The sequence below is a fragment of the Castor canadensis genome, chromosome 5 (assembly GCF_047511655.1).
Source record: "Castor canadensis chromosome 5, mCasCan1.hap1v2, whole genome shotgun sequence".
Classification (NCBI taxonomy): domain Eukaryota; kingdom Metazoa; phylum Chordata; class Mammalia; order Rodentia; family Castoridae; genus Castor; species Castor canadensis.
In genome coordinates, this window is record NC_133390.1 from 72940814 (window position 1) to 72956364 (window position 15551).

Genomic DNA, 15551 nt, shown 5'->3' on the forward strand with positions numbered 1-15551 from the left:
CTAGGAGATAGAAAGACCTCCCATGCTCATGGATTGGCAGAATTAGTATTGTGAAAATAGCTATTCTACCAAAAGCAATCTACAGATTCAATGTAATCTCTATCAGAATTGCAATGTCATTTCTATCAGAAATAGAAAAGACAATCTTAAAATTCATATGGAAAAGTAAAAGACCTCTAATAACTAGAGCAATTGTGAGCAAAAAAGAGCAATGCAAGAAGTATCACAATATCTGACTTCAAATTATACTACAGAGCCATAGTGACAAAAACAGGCAATGAACAGACCAATGAATAGAAGATCCAGAAAATAAACCCACCCAGCGAGAGTCATCTGATTTTTGACAAAGGAACCAAAAACAAATATTGGAGAAAAGACAGCCTCTTTGACAAATGGTGTTGGGAAAAGTGGTTATCCACATATAGAAAATTGAAGCTAGACCTCCATAAAAAAACAACTAAAAATGAATCAAAGATCTTAATTTAAGGCCTAAAACTGTGAAACTACTATAGGAAAACATAGGGAAGACTCTTGAAGCTGTAGCCATAGGTAATGCCTTTCTGAATAGGACTCCAATTGCTCAGGAAATAAGAGTGAGAAATGACAAATAAAACAGTATCAAATTAAAAAGCCTCTGCACAGCAAAGGAAACAAGTATCAGAATCAAGAGACAACCTACAGAGTGAGAAAAAGTCCTTGCCAGCTATTCATCGAATAAAGAACACCCAGAATAAAGAACTCCAAAGAATTAAGCACCAAAAGAACAAACAATCCAATTAATAACTAGGTAAATGAATTGAACAGTTCTCAAAAGAAGTACAAATGGCCAATAAATACATGAAGAAATGTTCGATATCCTTAGTCATAAATCAAAATGACACTGACATTCCACCTCACTCTAGTCAGAATGATTGTCATAAAAGAAAACAAACAACAAATGTTGGTGAGGATGTGAGGGGAAAGGAAGCCTTATGCACTGTTGGTGGGAATGCAAATTAGGGCAGCTATTATGGAAATCAGTGTGGCGGATCCTGAAAAAACTAAAAGTAAACCTATCATATGATCCTGCTATAGCACTCCAGAACATATATAAAAAGGAGTGTAATGAGCATTTAATAGATACCTGCACACCCATGCTTATAGTAGCACTGTTCACAATGGCCAAACAATGCAATCTGTCTGGGTGTCCATCAACCAATGAATGGATAAAGAAAATGTGACACATATCTATCACACAAAGGGGTTTTATTCAGCCTCGAAGAAGCCATAAAGAAGAATAAAATTATGTCATTTGCAGGCAAATGAACAGAACTGGAAATCATCATATTAAGTGAAATAAGCCAGACTGACAATGACAAATATTGCATGCTCTCTCATATGAAGAATCTAGACCCTTAAAAAAAGAGAAGACATGATTGTAAAATAGGGCACTATTTGGGGGGTGGGAAACAGCAGAACAGGGGAGGGTAAAAGAAGAGGGTGTGGGAGGATTGGGGGGAGAATATAATCAAAGTACTTCCTATGAATGGGTGAAAACAGAACAATGAAACCTATTAAAATTGTTTGAAAAGGGGGAGAGAGGTGATTAAAAAAAAGTAGTAGGGGGGTGAATTTGATCAAATACATTATTAGGCATGTATGGAAATATCACAATTAAACCCTTTTGTATAATTAATATAGACCAATTAAAAAAAGAGGGGAAAAAGATGATACACATCAGAAGGCTGAGGCAGGAAGATCTCAAGTTCAAGGCCAGCCTGGTCTACATAGTGAGACCCTATCTCAGAAAAAAGGACATTCAGAGGGCAAATAAGCATATGAGAACACACTCAATACCATACCTCATTGACGAACTGCAAATTATATCAATGAGATACCACTCATACTTCTGCACCCATTAGAATGACCAAAATCCAAAACCCTGACACGCCCAGCGCTGTCAGGATGTGGGACAGTCAAGACTCACTGGTTGCTGGTGAGAATGCAAAATGCTGCAGCCACTTTGGAAAAGAGTTTGGCTGTTTCTTCCAAAGGCAACATAGCCATACCATATGAACCAGCAATCACGCTCCTCGATACTTTTCCAAATGAGTTTTTTTGAAAAAATACCCTCACTAAAACCTGAGCAAAATGTTTATAACTTTTATTCATAACTGTCAAAAACTGGAAGTCATCAAGATGTCCTCCAATAGGTGGGTGGACAAATAAACCATAGTAAATCCAGACGATAGACATTTGTTTTTGTTTTTGTTTTCTTTTGTTTGTGCTTTTTCTTTGTTTTGACACAGGGTCTTGCTGTGTAACCTAGGCTTGTCTTGAACTCACGATCTTCCTGCCTTGGCCTCCCAAGTGCTGGGATTATAGCTGTGCACCACCAAGCCTGGTCAGACAATATAATATTATTCAGTGATGAAAGGAAATGAGCTACTAAGTCACAAAAAGACATGGAGGAACCCTAAGTGCATATTACCAAGTAACAGAAGCCAGTCTGAAAAGGCACGTATTGTACAATTCCAACTACATGACACTCTGGAAAAGGCAAAACTATGGAGACAGTAAGACACTGAGTGGTTCCAGGAGTTCACGGGGTTGTGGGGAGGTGGAGGGTGGGAGGGGATGACTAGGTGGAGCACAGGGAAGTTTTAGGGCAGTGACTCTATTCTGTATGACAGCGTAATGGGAGATACAATGCACTGTACACTGTCAAGACAAACAGAACGTACAGACCAAGAAGGTGCCCTGGGCTGTGGCCTTTAGTTAATAATGTGACAACGTTTGCTCATCAGTTGTAATAAATGTGCCACAGAAATGGTGACACTAATGAGAAGGGAAGCTGTGTTAGGGAAGGAAAGAAGGGGTGATGGGACCTCTGCACTGCCTGCTCAACTCTCTGAAAACCTAAAACTACTTCCAAACACCTTTTTTTTTTTTTTAAGTAACATTCATCAAGTGAAGGGAAAGTAGAAATAAAAAGAATATGGCTACATGTAACCTCACCAGACACTTAGGCAGAGTTCCTTCCAGTCTTTTTTCAAATGTCTGTGTATGTCTTTTCTTTTTAATAGTTGAATTCATTCTGTTAAATCCATTCTGAAGGTTTATGGTCTAGTTTCAGTTTGGATTTTTTTAACCACAAGGAAAATAGACCATATAAAACATCAGTGATATAAAAAACAGATTCTAAAGGGACTGGTTGCTATGGGAATAATTGAAAATAAATTCGCACTACATCCTGCTAATGTACTGACCAGAAGGAAGGAGAAATACTTGGAGTAACTTAGAAGGGCGGCCAAGAACTCCTAATCAAGAAGGAAAACACATCAGTACAGTAAGGTTTCCCAGGTAGCAGTATCACCTGCAGTTTGACTAATTATGTTCTTTTAGCAACTGCGTCGATGGAAGGCAGAACATTCGGGAACTGGGAACTACAGTGGACTCCCCTTCACTGACGGTTTGGCAGCCAAAGGATGGCACATCTCCCTCAGTATGGGGGCCATCTCGGCAGGATGGTGCAAGGTAGGAAAAAACCATCCTTTTCCTCCAGTGGAGATGCTCCAAACAGACAGAAAGCTGCAAGACCCAGGCTTTGGGTAATCCGAACACCATAGCCCTTAGCGCCAGAGCAGGTTCTTGCAAGACCTTTGGTCCAGCAGTTAACCCTCAGGTGCTGGATCATGGTGCAGACTGGGGATCTGGAAGTGGGCCAAGGATGCCAGAGGGGAAGGGACATTCAGGGGAGTCAGTTTTCCAACAGAAGAATTCTATAACATATGAAGATGTGGTAAGGCCAAATCAATGTACATCAACTGAATTCTGACTATTCTACAGCCAACATTGTTACAAAAGACAAGACTGTTCAGAACACATCTCAGGGGCATCCTCTAAGAGAAAGCCACATGTATGGAAACAGGACTATTTCCCACCTTGGGGAATTGTTCAGCTATTGTGTCGAAAAACTCCACTTAAATCCCAACTGTGCCATGTATCACAAATTATAGTATCTTTGAACCTCAATTTTTCATCTGTAAAATGGGCACAACGTAAAATGCTAAGCACAATATCTGGGCTAGCCATGTTTTGGCAAATGCAGTCACTGTCACCACCACTTTTACAGGTTACTGAAGAACTTAAAACAAAACACAGCCATTGGCCCCTTCTTTCTCCATCTACATTCTAGTGCCAATGCCTGGGCACTATTGCCATATAAAGGCAGAGTCCCTGAAGTGTGCATTATCAGGTGTTACCTTTTTTTCTACAGCATCCTAGGAATAGCTCTGCACTCTGGAGAGAAGCAAAGTTGGATTCAATGCCAAACCAGAAAGCTGCAAAGTCATGGGCGCTCCAGGTGCACTCCTCACACAGAGCCTAAGGATGGAGGGTGAGCATTCCCAATCCTCCTCAAGGCCCAGGAGGCCCAGGCCTACATTAAACACAGCTGGGTCGATCACAAAGCGGCCGCACCAAAGGGTGAAGAACTACCACAGGTTGGTTGTTTTCCTTGTGCTTAAAGGACTCATATTTTTATTTTGAAAAATAATTTAGCATAGAAAACTATAAATAATCAAACACATATCTGTCCCCATCTCCCAGAAATCACAATTGTTAACACTTGTTATATTTGCATTGAATTCCTAAAAAAAAAGACAGACAAGTCTATTTTTCCTCTTAGTCCATATTTATTTCTTTCCCAGTCTCCCCATCACTGTTATGAATTTGATTTTTACCCATCTGCTCCCTTTTTGGGGGGTTGTAGTTTTACCTAAATCTTCTAGAATTTGTTTTAAATGGAAAGAAAAGAAAAAGAAACATGGAAACACATAAAATAAAAATGTGTATGTCCAGACAGGCTGCTGGGCCCAGGAAGCTGCAGCCAGGCACACCTCACTCACCTGATCAGGAATGGCCCACACTAATTACAGGGGAGCATTCTGCCAAGTCACACCTATACATATCTACAGAGCAGTGCAGATCCATGAGCCACAGGTAATATACTGAACTCCAAAGACCTTACCTGGGTCCAGGTGGGTGAAAGAGCCCACCACAAAATCCAGTGTGGACACGGCCAGCAGGAACAGCAGCAGCAGCTGGAGGCGGATTATCCACTTGACACCTGCTAGGTTGATCCCCAGCAGGGCCAGAAGCACTGCAACCGAAATTCCTCGCACAGCCCAGATATTCCCAAAGCCCAGCAGGTCTGAGATGGATTCAGCGAAGCCAGTGATGTACATGGCACCTGCAACACACTGCCCGGCAATTCCAAGTAGGAAGAGCCGGTAAGACAAGGAGGCGTTAAGGAGATCATGGGCAAAACCACCCTGCACCAAGCACCTGCTCACCTAGACAGAGACTCAGCACCTGGAAAACAACGCAGGCTTAACCTGCCCTTGCCACCCAGGAACCTGCCTCAGGCCCTGGTTTCTGCCTGTCTGTATCTTGACCAAGGGGAGAATGTGCGTCAAGCATGAGCCCAGAGCTGACCATCAATGGTAACCAAGATGAAAAGATTACAGGAGGAAGAGGATGGATGCAAGGCTAAAGAGGCCTTTGGATTTCTCTGACTACATTACTCACAAACTCAATCTAAACCTAGAACAAGAACATGCAGGCGTCCTATCCTCAGGGCCAGACAGGGGCACTGCAGAAAACCAGTTTTTCCTCCATTGTTTTGTGGTCAGTATGACTTCTTAAACTGTCTAAAATTTGGAAATAGAAAAGAAAGTGGGTGACACATCTTTTCAATATCATACATGACAAAGGCTACCCAAAAACTGCCTAGGTGAATGTATTTGCTATTGATGAAATGTATAAATTATCCCAGACTTTGTAAAGGTACATGTTAATGTACAGATTTTTTCTTTTGCCAGCAAAGATGCAAATAACCTGTGAAATAGAACAGATAGCCCCAAAGATCAGGGTTTACTGTCCTATAAGACATTAACTAGTTTCGTATCTATCCCGGCAACTTTATCCTTACATTTATTTATTAAGTTGCCTAAGTATGAATGTTAGATTCATAGAATGAATGATAGATTTGACTTCTACCTTATCTAGTATCCAGGCCTAGCTTCCCAGTGTTCTTAAACATCTTCCTGGTGCCTCCACTAAGTCATGAGTTAAAATCTTTGTATATGTTTATATATATATATTTGCTTGGGAGTCATGATTTAACCTTTTTGGAAATACTTGAAAGGCAATCTCAAATAAATAGTTGAAATTAACACCAACCTCATTTTGCAAATCCTTAACCCTTCTCCCCTCAGGTTCATCCCTTCACTGACCCCCAGGGCCAGCTGGTCCCTCTCACTCCTGTAGCCCAGCCCTTCACCATTCTCCCAAGGAACAAATTCTATTAGGGCCTCATTCAAGTTCCTCCTTCTCCATAGAGTTTTCCTCATCCCCCTTTTATAAATAAATGTTATGCTCACAACCAATGCCATACAAATAACTATCTGGGTCCAGATTCTATTATTATTTCATGTATCTAAGGTTGTCTCCCAAACCACCATCAAGAATGCAAACATCTTTTAAAAACAGAACAGAACAAAACAAAAGAGTTATGCTGATTGCACCTCTTTCAATGCCCTGTGGTTTGCTAAGTGTACTTCAAACACTGAATGAAGATTGTGTGACTGCTGACAGTGAAAGTGCCTTGCGTAAAGACCAGAAGGGATACAATTTCTGTATCAGAGGGGAGAGGGGAGCTCACACACTACCCCACTCCTCCCTGAGATCAGCCACTCAACACTTGTGTCAATATTCTCCAGTTTACACTTAGCTTAACAGTTATAGCTTAAACAGTTATTCCAGCCCTCCCAGGGTCCATATGGAAAATATGGGAGAAATACAATCGTCTCTGATGGACAGTGTTTACTCTTAATCGTCAAATTGATTGGACCCAGAGATGCCTAGGGGATAATTAAAGCACATTTCTGGGTGTATCTGTGAGGGAGGTGCCAGAGATGACTGTCACATGGGACAGCAATAAGGCGGACCCCTGCCCTGAATGTGGGCAGCATGGTCCAATAGACTGGAGGTCAGGAAGGAATGAAAGCAGGGGGAGGAAGAAGCCAGTCAGCATGTGCCTGCTCCATTGTTCCTGAGCACGTGTGGAGATTGCTGCTGCTATCACCTGTGCACATCAGACTGCAGTGTCTGCAGCCTTTCAATGCAGACTCACGCCAGTGACAATCCAGGGGGGATTCTAGGCCTTGGGCTGCATCATTTTTCCCTCTGGTTCTGAGGCTTCTGGCTACTTGGGAGGGAGCAGCTACTGATTTCTCCGGCACTCCAGCTTGCCAGACGGCCATAGTGGAACTCTCTGGCCTCTGATTATGTGAGCCAACCTATAAATCCCCTTTTATAATTTTTATAAAAATTATACATGCATTCTATTGGCTGTGTTCCTCTAGAGAACTGTGAGATGAGACGGAAAGAGTGAGAGAGAAAGAGAGGAACTGATTTATGCTTTCCTATATTCACCCTAAAACCAAACTTCCTCTTGACTAAACATCAAGAATATGATGGTGATAATTTCACTATTTCATCAGTAATCAGTAATCGGACAGATGGACAGGGCTCCTTGTAGTCAGGTTTGTCTGAGTTAAAAAGAATGAATGACAAGAATGCAGTGATAATGCCCATTTATATGGGCATCACTTCCCAGGTACCCCCGTACCACACATGCAGAGGATAATGCCACAACTTGAAGGCGACCATTTGCACCTGAAGCTTCCAGATCAACTTTTCCTCCCAGCTGCAGAACAGAATCCGCTTACGTGGGGAGGGCCACCCCTTTATTGCTTCCAGTAACTCTAGTAATCTTCTCTTTCAGATTTGTACCTAAAATGCTTTTTAGCCCAAAGATGCCAAGATAGGGAAAAAAAGTACTTCAGGAGGTGTGAAAGAACTTGGTGCTGAGGATTATGGGCTGTGAAGCCAAGAGACCTGGGCCCGTGTTCCAGCCTCTCTGAGCCTCAGTGACTCATCTTCAGATAATTATGGTGCTTACTTCAGAAGGTTATTGTGAGGATGAAATGAGATAATCTATGTAAAGTCCTAGGATGAATTCTGAGTCATAGTTGAGAGTTACAGAAATAATAACTCTGACATTATCAGCATGGCTTTATCATCAGCTACCTATGAATATCATAAAATGCCTTGCTAATACTAAATACATGATGGTAATGTCACTGGGAAGTTGTGACAAAAATTGCTAGTTAGGATCTTGAAGTCAGAGACCTTAAGGGAAAGCACTAATTGTTCAAAGTTGTTACCTTCTTAAAACCTGTGTTTGAGGTAAGAGGTAAGAGTTTTTGAAGAACAGCAAGTAAGAGGTTTGTCTTGGTTGGGAAGTACTGAAAAAAGTAAAATATGTAAAGAGAAAATTGAAAAATAAAAGTGCAATTATGGCTTTTAAGAATGGTCTGTCACTAATAGCAGAACTAAAAGCACAGCAGAACTTCCAAATCAACTAGGAGAAAAATGAGATACAAATAAATTTGGCTTATGTTGGCAAAGACAAGAGTTGTGAAAAATAAAATTTCAAATTATCTAAAAATTAATGAAAAGGAGAATTATATTGGGGGAAAGGGGGAGGAAGAAGACAAGGTCTCACTATGTATCCATGTTGGTCTTGAACTCACAATGCTCCCACCTCAGCCTCCTGAGTGCTGAGATTACAGATGTGCCCCACCATGCCCAGCTGCAAAGGAGAATTCTGAAAGTCAAGAGTCTCAACTAAACTTGAATTTAGAAGGAAAAAACAGAAGGGAGGGCAAAAGGAGAGTGCAGAGGGAAGTAAATATGATTGAAGTACTTCATAAGCATGTGTGAAAATAATGAAACCCATTAAAAATTGTTTTAAAAAGGGAAGCAAGAGGGTGGATAAGAAAGAATAACAGAAGAGGTGAAACATGTATGGAAATGTCACAATGAAACCCCTTGTACAATTAATAAATGCTAATAAAATAAAATGCTAATAATTATAAATACTGTGGCAATTGTAAAAAAAAAGTTCAATCCTAAATATTATTATTAAGGAAGAAAAAGTGAGACACAAAGTATTAACTGAAAGTCATAAAAAGATCAACATAAATAAAAAGAGTAAAAAGTATTTAATAGAGAAATATGTCATTAATGAAATAGATAGCCCCTAGAAGCCTAATTAAGAAAAAAAGAGAAAATGCAAAACTACAGACTAGTAGGAATGACCAAGGAATAAAACTATTTATACAGAAGAGAGTAAAAAAATGAAAACCAAAGCCAGGGGTGGTAGTACATGCCTGTAATCCCAGCACTCAGGAGGCAGAGGCAGGAGGAGTCCAAGTTTGAAGTCTACCTGAGCTATATAGCAAGACCCTATCTCAAAAAGAGAAAGGAAAAAAAAAGAGAAATCAGAAATGTGCCATAAATTATGACAGATTTCCATTACACAATATGAAGTCATTACTAAACTCAGAAAGTACTGGTTGAAAGTACTGAGAAACCTACACACCATAGAACAGTATAAAATGTGTCCCCACTTTATAAAAACAAATAGGAATAATAAAAATCCATGTGTGTGCTGTAAGCAGCAGGAAAGGCACCAGAACACAATGCCAGCTGTTTACATTAGTCTCCTCAAGGTGTAGGGGAAATTAACTTTTTCCTTATATGAACTCCTTAAATATCATTTTGTAATTTTAAAGGAATTTTATAGCACAGGCATGCCTCCAATAGGGGAGTGCTTGCCTAGCAAGAACAAGACCCTGAGTTCAAACTCCAGTATTGTCAAAAAAATAAAAAAGAATTTTATAAAGGAAAACATAAAACCAACATATTAAGAATGCCATTATGTTTATGCAAAAACTCCACTGGGTGTATGACAGCCCACCCGATGCATGTTCAGGAAAGCAGCCCAGAAACCAAGGCTCCCTCACACCTGGCTCAGGACGGCTGAGCCTGGGCCACCAGGTGTGGATGCTCGCAGCTGGCAGGCCTTCCCCAGAGCAGCCAGCTGTGCCAAGGTGGTACCTTCCAACTGGAGATCTGCTCTTCCTTGGAAAGCATTTCTGACGATTTGTTTGATGTGTAAACACCTCAGAGTTTACCATATCTTAAAAGTACTCTCATTTCCTCCTAAAGCTTGTCATCGTGGGCATTTCTTTCTCTTTACCATGGTCTACAGAGAAACTTCTCTAACCCCCACACATGAGGCAGGAGTCCAAGGCATGTGTTTTAGAAAAATTGGACGTTCACAGTCAGAGGTGTTTTTCCTTCATCTTTGGGGACCTACTAGAGGACTACCCCTCCACATCCCTCTTCTTGTGACACAAAATCCTGATTTAAGTTGCAGTGGTGGTTACATGTCTTGCAATGTCCTCACTCCCATAACGGAAACTCCAGGCCTCTGTCAGGCCTGTAAGAGTTTTTGTACAGCGTCAAGCACAGGGCACATTAGCCATTATCACTGTTTTTAGACACATCTGTGCAGGCTGAAGCCAGACACTCTGATGTCCAGCTAAGCAGCCCCAAAGAAGCTCTCAGGCCTACCCAGGAAGTGAGGAGACTCTCTAGCTGTTGTCCCCTCCTCTGGCCAGAGTCTGCCCTGGAAATGAGGGAGGAAGGGCTTGGAAACATACAGGACAGTGACAAGATGTTGCAAGCTTTAAAAATCACTATTCTAAGTGTTTGCATCTCCTAAGTTTTGGTGCTTGAGGGTAGGGATTGGTAAACTTTGGTCCAAATCCTGCTTGCTGCCTGTTTCAGTTTTATTGGTGCACAGCTACGGGTTTTGTTTTTTGTTGTTTGTTTGTTTCCGCAGTATTGGGGTTTGAACTCAGAGCCTCAACCTTGTAAGACAGGTGCTCTACCACTTGAGCCACAACCCCAGCCCTTTTCTGCTTTACTTATTTTTCTGGTAGGGTATTATGCTTTTTTGCCTAGGGCAAACCTCAGACCAGGATCTTCCTACCTATTGCCTTTGCATAGCTGGGATTATAGATAAACACCACCATACTCTGCTAACTGAGATGGGGTCCTGCTAACTTTTTGCCCAAGCTGGCCTTAAACCATGATCCTCATGATCTCTGTATACCAAGTAGCTACAATTACAGGAGTGAGTCACTGTACCTGGCTTGTCTGTGTTTTCATGTTGTCTATGACTGCTTTTGTACTACAATGGCAGAGTTGAGTGGTTGTGACAGAGATGAATGATACACAAACCACAAAATATCTACTATCTGGTCTTTTACAGAAGTTTGTCAACCTCTGTCAGGGGCAATGAGGCAATCTGCTTTAGCGATCACTAAAAATTAATGAATGCACAATGCATGCATGCCTTAGGATGAGGCATGGAATAATGAATAAGGAACCTGAGGAACCCTACCGGCATTCTGGGAGAAGAAAAAAAGAGCTCAAATCAATAACCTAACTGCCACCCTAAGCAACTAGAGAGAGAAGAGCAAACTAACTCAAAGAAAAGAGAAAAGGAAGGAATAAGGATCAGTGCACAAGCTGGGAGTGGAAGCCCTGCCCACAACCCTAATACTCAAGGGTCACTAGCCACAGGCCAGCCTGGGCTGCATATTTAGGCAAGGAAGGAAGAAATCGAGGGAGGAAGGAAAGACTAAAACAGCAGTAAATGAAATAGAGACCAAAATAACCAGAAAGAAAAATTAACAAAATCAGAAATTGGTTCTTTGCAGACAAACCTTTATCTAGATTGATCAAGAAAAAAGAGAGAGAAGATTCAAAATATTAAAGTCATGTGTTTGACTGGAGGTGTAGCTCAAGCGATAGAAAGCCTGCTTTGCAAGAGTGAAGCCCTGAGTTCAAATACCAGTTCCCCCCCAAAAATCAAGTCATTTGGCTTAAGTGATAGAGCACTTGCCTAGCAAGTGCAAAGCCCTAAATTTAATCCCCAGTACCGCAAAAACAAAAGCAAAACCAAAAAAACATCAGGGAAATAAAGTATTAAAAGTCAGGAATGACAGAGGAGCTATTACCACCAATCTTACAAAAACAAAGAGGATTATAAGGGAATCTATGCCAATACACTAGACAACCTGGATCAAATGAACAAATTCCTAGAAAGACACAGCCTACCAAAACTGACTCAAAAAACCAGAATATGCTTATATAGGTAGAGACTGACTTAGATTAGACATGGTGGTGTACACCTATGAGCCCAGCTATTTGGGAGGCAGAGGTCAGGAGGATTAAGGTCAAGGGTAGACCAGGCAAAAAGTTAGCAAAACCCCATCTTAGTCAACAAGCCAGGTGTGGTGGTGGTGCATGCCTGTGACCCCAGCTACATGGAAGGGTCATACTCTGGGGCTAGCCCTGGAATAAAAAACATGAGACCCTATCTAAAAGGAACAAAAAAACAATTTTTAAAAAAAGGACCATGGGGAGTGGTTTAAGTGGTAGAGCACCTGCCTAGCAAGCACAAGGCCCTGAGTTGAAACCCCAGTATGCAAAAAAAAAAAAGAAAGAAAAGAAAAAAACTTCCTACAAAGAAAAGCCCAGGATCAGATGGTTTCACTGCTAAATTCTAGCAAACATTTAAAAAATCAACATCAATCCCTCACAAACTTCAAAAAACTAGAAGAGGAAGAAATCCCTCCCAAGTCGGTTTATCTGGCCAGTATCATCCTGACACCTCAACCAGACAAAGGCATCACAAGAAAGTTTGAGTCAACATTGCTCATAAACATCTGTGCAAAAATCCTCAACAAAATACTGCAAACCAAGTTCAGCAGCACATAAATGGGTTATGCAGCAACCACACCCTGGCCAGAGACTCCCAGCCGGAGCCAGCTTCCCACAGCACAGTGGCCTGCCAGAGACACTGACCACAGACTGGGACACTGAGGTTTCTGAGTGAAGCCCACATGAGAATAACAGCCATTGCTGACGCAAGGCCACGGACACTGAGAAAGCATCCTTGTGAACGCCTTTCCGTCCACGTTAGCCCACCTAATGGTGAGTCAGTAACCTAGCGACTCATCTTTATCTGGCTGTTCACACTGGTCCCCATCTGTGTGTCTGCTCAGAGAGCAGGAAAAGTGACGATGTCTGTGGGTCCACTTGACCCCTGTGGCTATATAGTAGCTGAAAAGCAGAGTGTCTACACACACCAAGAATCCACACACACCTCTCCAGCAACAGAATTCCTGACCAGAAATGCTTGGGATCTAGAAGTGTTACAGATTTTGAATTTTTCAGATTTTGGAATATTTGCATAGACTTTATAAAGTGAGCATCCTCGTGTGACAATCTGACCTCAGAAATGCTCCAAAATCTGAAACTTTTGTTTGTTTGGTGTTTATAACCCAGGCCGGCCTCAAACTCTCCTTCCTCCTGCTTCAGCCTCCCAAGTGCTGCTATTATATGTGTGCACCACCACACCCAGCAGCCAGTGCTTTTCAAGAGTACCTTCCATGTATCTGTCCTAGACACACACACACACCTTTTGAGAATCTGGTGCCTTATGCTGAAATCTCCTGCCCCTGCTGCCTAAAACTAAAAGATGATGACTTCTTTGAGGAGACTGACACTCTTCCTCAGGTAATTCTTTTCTTTAAATTGTTTTATCAACCACCCACCACCCTTTGTACTACCATAAAAGCTTTTTCAATCCAAGAAATGCCCATGAAGACCCAGTTCTTCATGTCTGCACTCTGTCTCCTCAGCATTAAGTCACCGTGCCTGTGTTTTAGATAATTAAGCCTTAGGATTCCTTACTCTTTACTGGTTTTCCTGGGGCATTTGTCCATCCCAATGAGGCTGCTCCTCCTTGACATTTTCCTTCTCAGAGCACCCACCAAGGGCTTTCGGCCTCCCTGTTAAGGCTACCACACCATCAGATCTTCCTGAGAGCTTAGCTTAGTTGGGAAGGGCCTGCTCCTAGGAAAGTCCTTTGGCACAAGCACAATGTAGGGCCCAAGCCACATGACTGCCACCTACCTGGGCTCCAGAAACAGGGGTGCACACCTCTCCTAGAAAGGCAACAAGAATGGTGCTGGCTCATGGAATGGTAGAATCAACAGAGTAAAAATGTCTATACTCCCAAAAGTAATCTACATGTTTAATGCAATTCCCATCAAAATTCCAATGACATTCATTAAAGAGATTGAAAAATCTACAGTTAAATTTATATGGAAACACAGGAAGCCACGAATAGCCAAGGCAATACTCAGTCAAAAGAACAATGCAGGAGGTATCACAATACCTGACTTCAAACTATATTACAAAGCAATAACAATAAAAACAGCATGGTACTGGCACAAAAACAGATATGAACACCAGTGAAACAGAATAGAGGACCCGGATATGAAGCTACACAACTATAATCAACTTGTCTTTGACAAAGACGCTAAAAATATACGATGGAGAAATAGCAGCCTCTTCAACAAAATCTGCTGGGAAAACTGGTTAGCAGTCTGCAAAAAACTGAAACTTGATCCATGTATATCACCCTATACCAATATTAAATCAAAATGGATCAAGGATCCATTATCAGACCACAAACTCTAAAGTTGATACAGGAAAGAGTAGGAAATACTCTGGAGTTAGTAGGTATAGGTAAGAACTTTCTCAACGAAACCCCAGCAGCACAGCAACTAAGAGATAGCATAGATAAATGGGACTTCATAAAACTAAAAAGCTTCTGCTCAACAAAAGAAATGGTCTCTAAACTGAAGAGAACACCCACAGAGTGGGAGAAAATATTTGCCAACTATACATCAGACAAAGGACTGATAACCAGAATATATGGGGAACTTAAAAAGCTAAATTCTCCCAAAACTAATGAACCAATAAAGAAATGGGCAAGTGAACTAAACAGAACTTTCTCAAAAGAAGAAATTCAAATGGCCAAAAAAACACATGAAAAAATGCTCACCATCTCTAGCAATAAAGGAAATGCAAATTAAAACCACGCTAAGATTCCACCTCACCCCTGTTAGAATAGCCATCATCAGCAACACCACCAACAACAGGTGTTGGCAAGGATGCGGGGGAAAAAGGAACCCTCTTACACTGTTGGTGGGAATGTAGACTAGTACAACCACTCTGGAAAACAATTTGGAGGCTACTTAAAAAGCTAAACATTGATCTACCATATGATCCAGCAATACCACTCTTGGGGATATACCCAAAAGACTGTGACACAGGTTACTCCAGAGGCACCTGCACACCCATGTTTATTGCGGCACTATTCACAATAGCCAAGTTATGGAAACAGCCAAAATGCCACACCACTGACGAATGGATTAAGAAAATGTGGTATCTATACACAATGGAATTTTATGCAGCCATGAAGAAGAACGAAATGTTATCATTCGCTGGTAAATGGATGGAATTGGAGAACATCATTCTGAGTGAGGTTAGCCTGGCCCAAAAGACCAAAAATCATATGTTCTCCCTCATATGTGGACATTAGATCAAGGGCAAACACAACAAGGGGATTGGACTTTGGGCACATGATAGAAGCAAGAGCACACAAGGGAGGGGTGAGGATAGGTAAAACACCTAAAAAGTTAGCTAGCATTTGTTGCCCTTAATGCAGA

At 41.4% G+C, this 15551-nt stretch overlaps 1 protein-coding gene across 4 annotated transcripts in view; it reads right to left on the bottom strand.

The window, feature by feature from the left end:
* Slc12a8 (solute carrier family 12 member 8) overlaps positions 1-15551 on the bottom strand; it is a 172068-nt gene that overhangs the window by 121466 nt on the left and 35051 nt on the right. For all 4 annotated transcript variants that reach the window (XM_074073345.1, XM_074073347.1, XM_074073346.1 and 1 more), the window contains one exon: positions 5012-5243. In XM_074073345.1, the coding sequence (XP_073929446.1) occupies positions 5012-5243 (232 nt within the window). The remainder of the gene's footprint in view (positions 1-5011; positions 5244-15551) is intronic.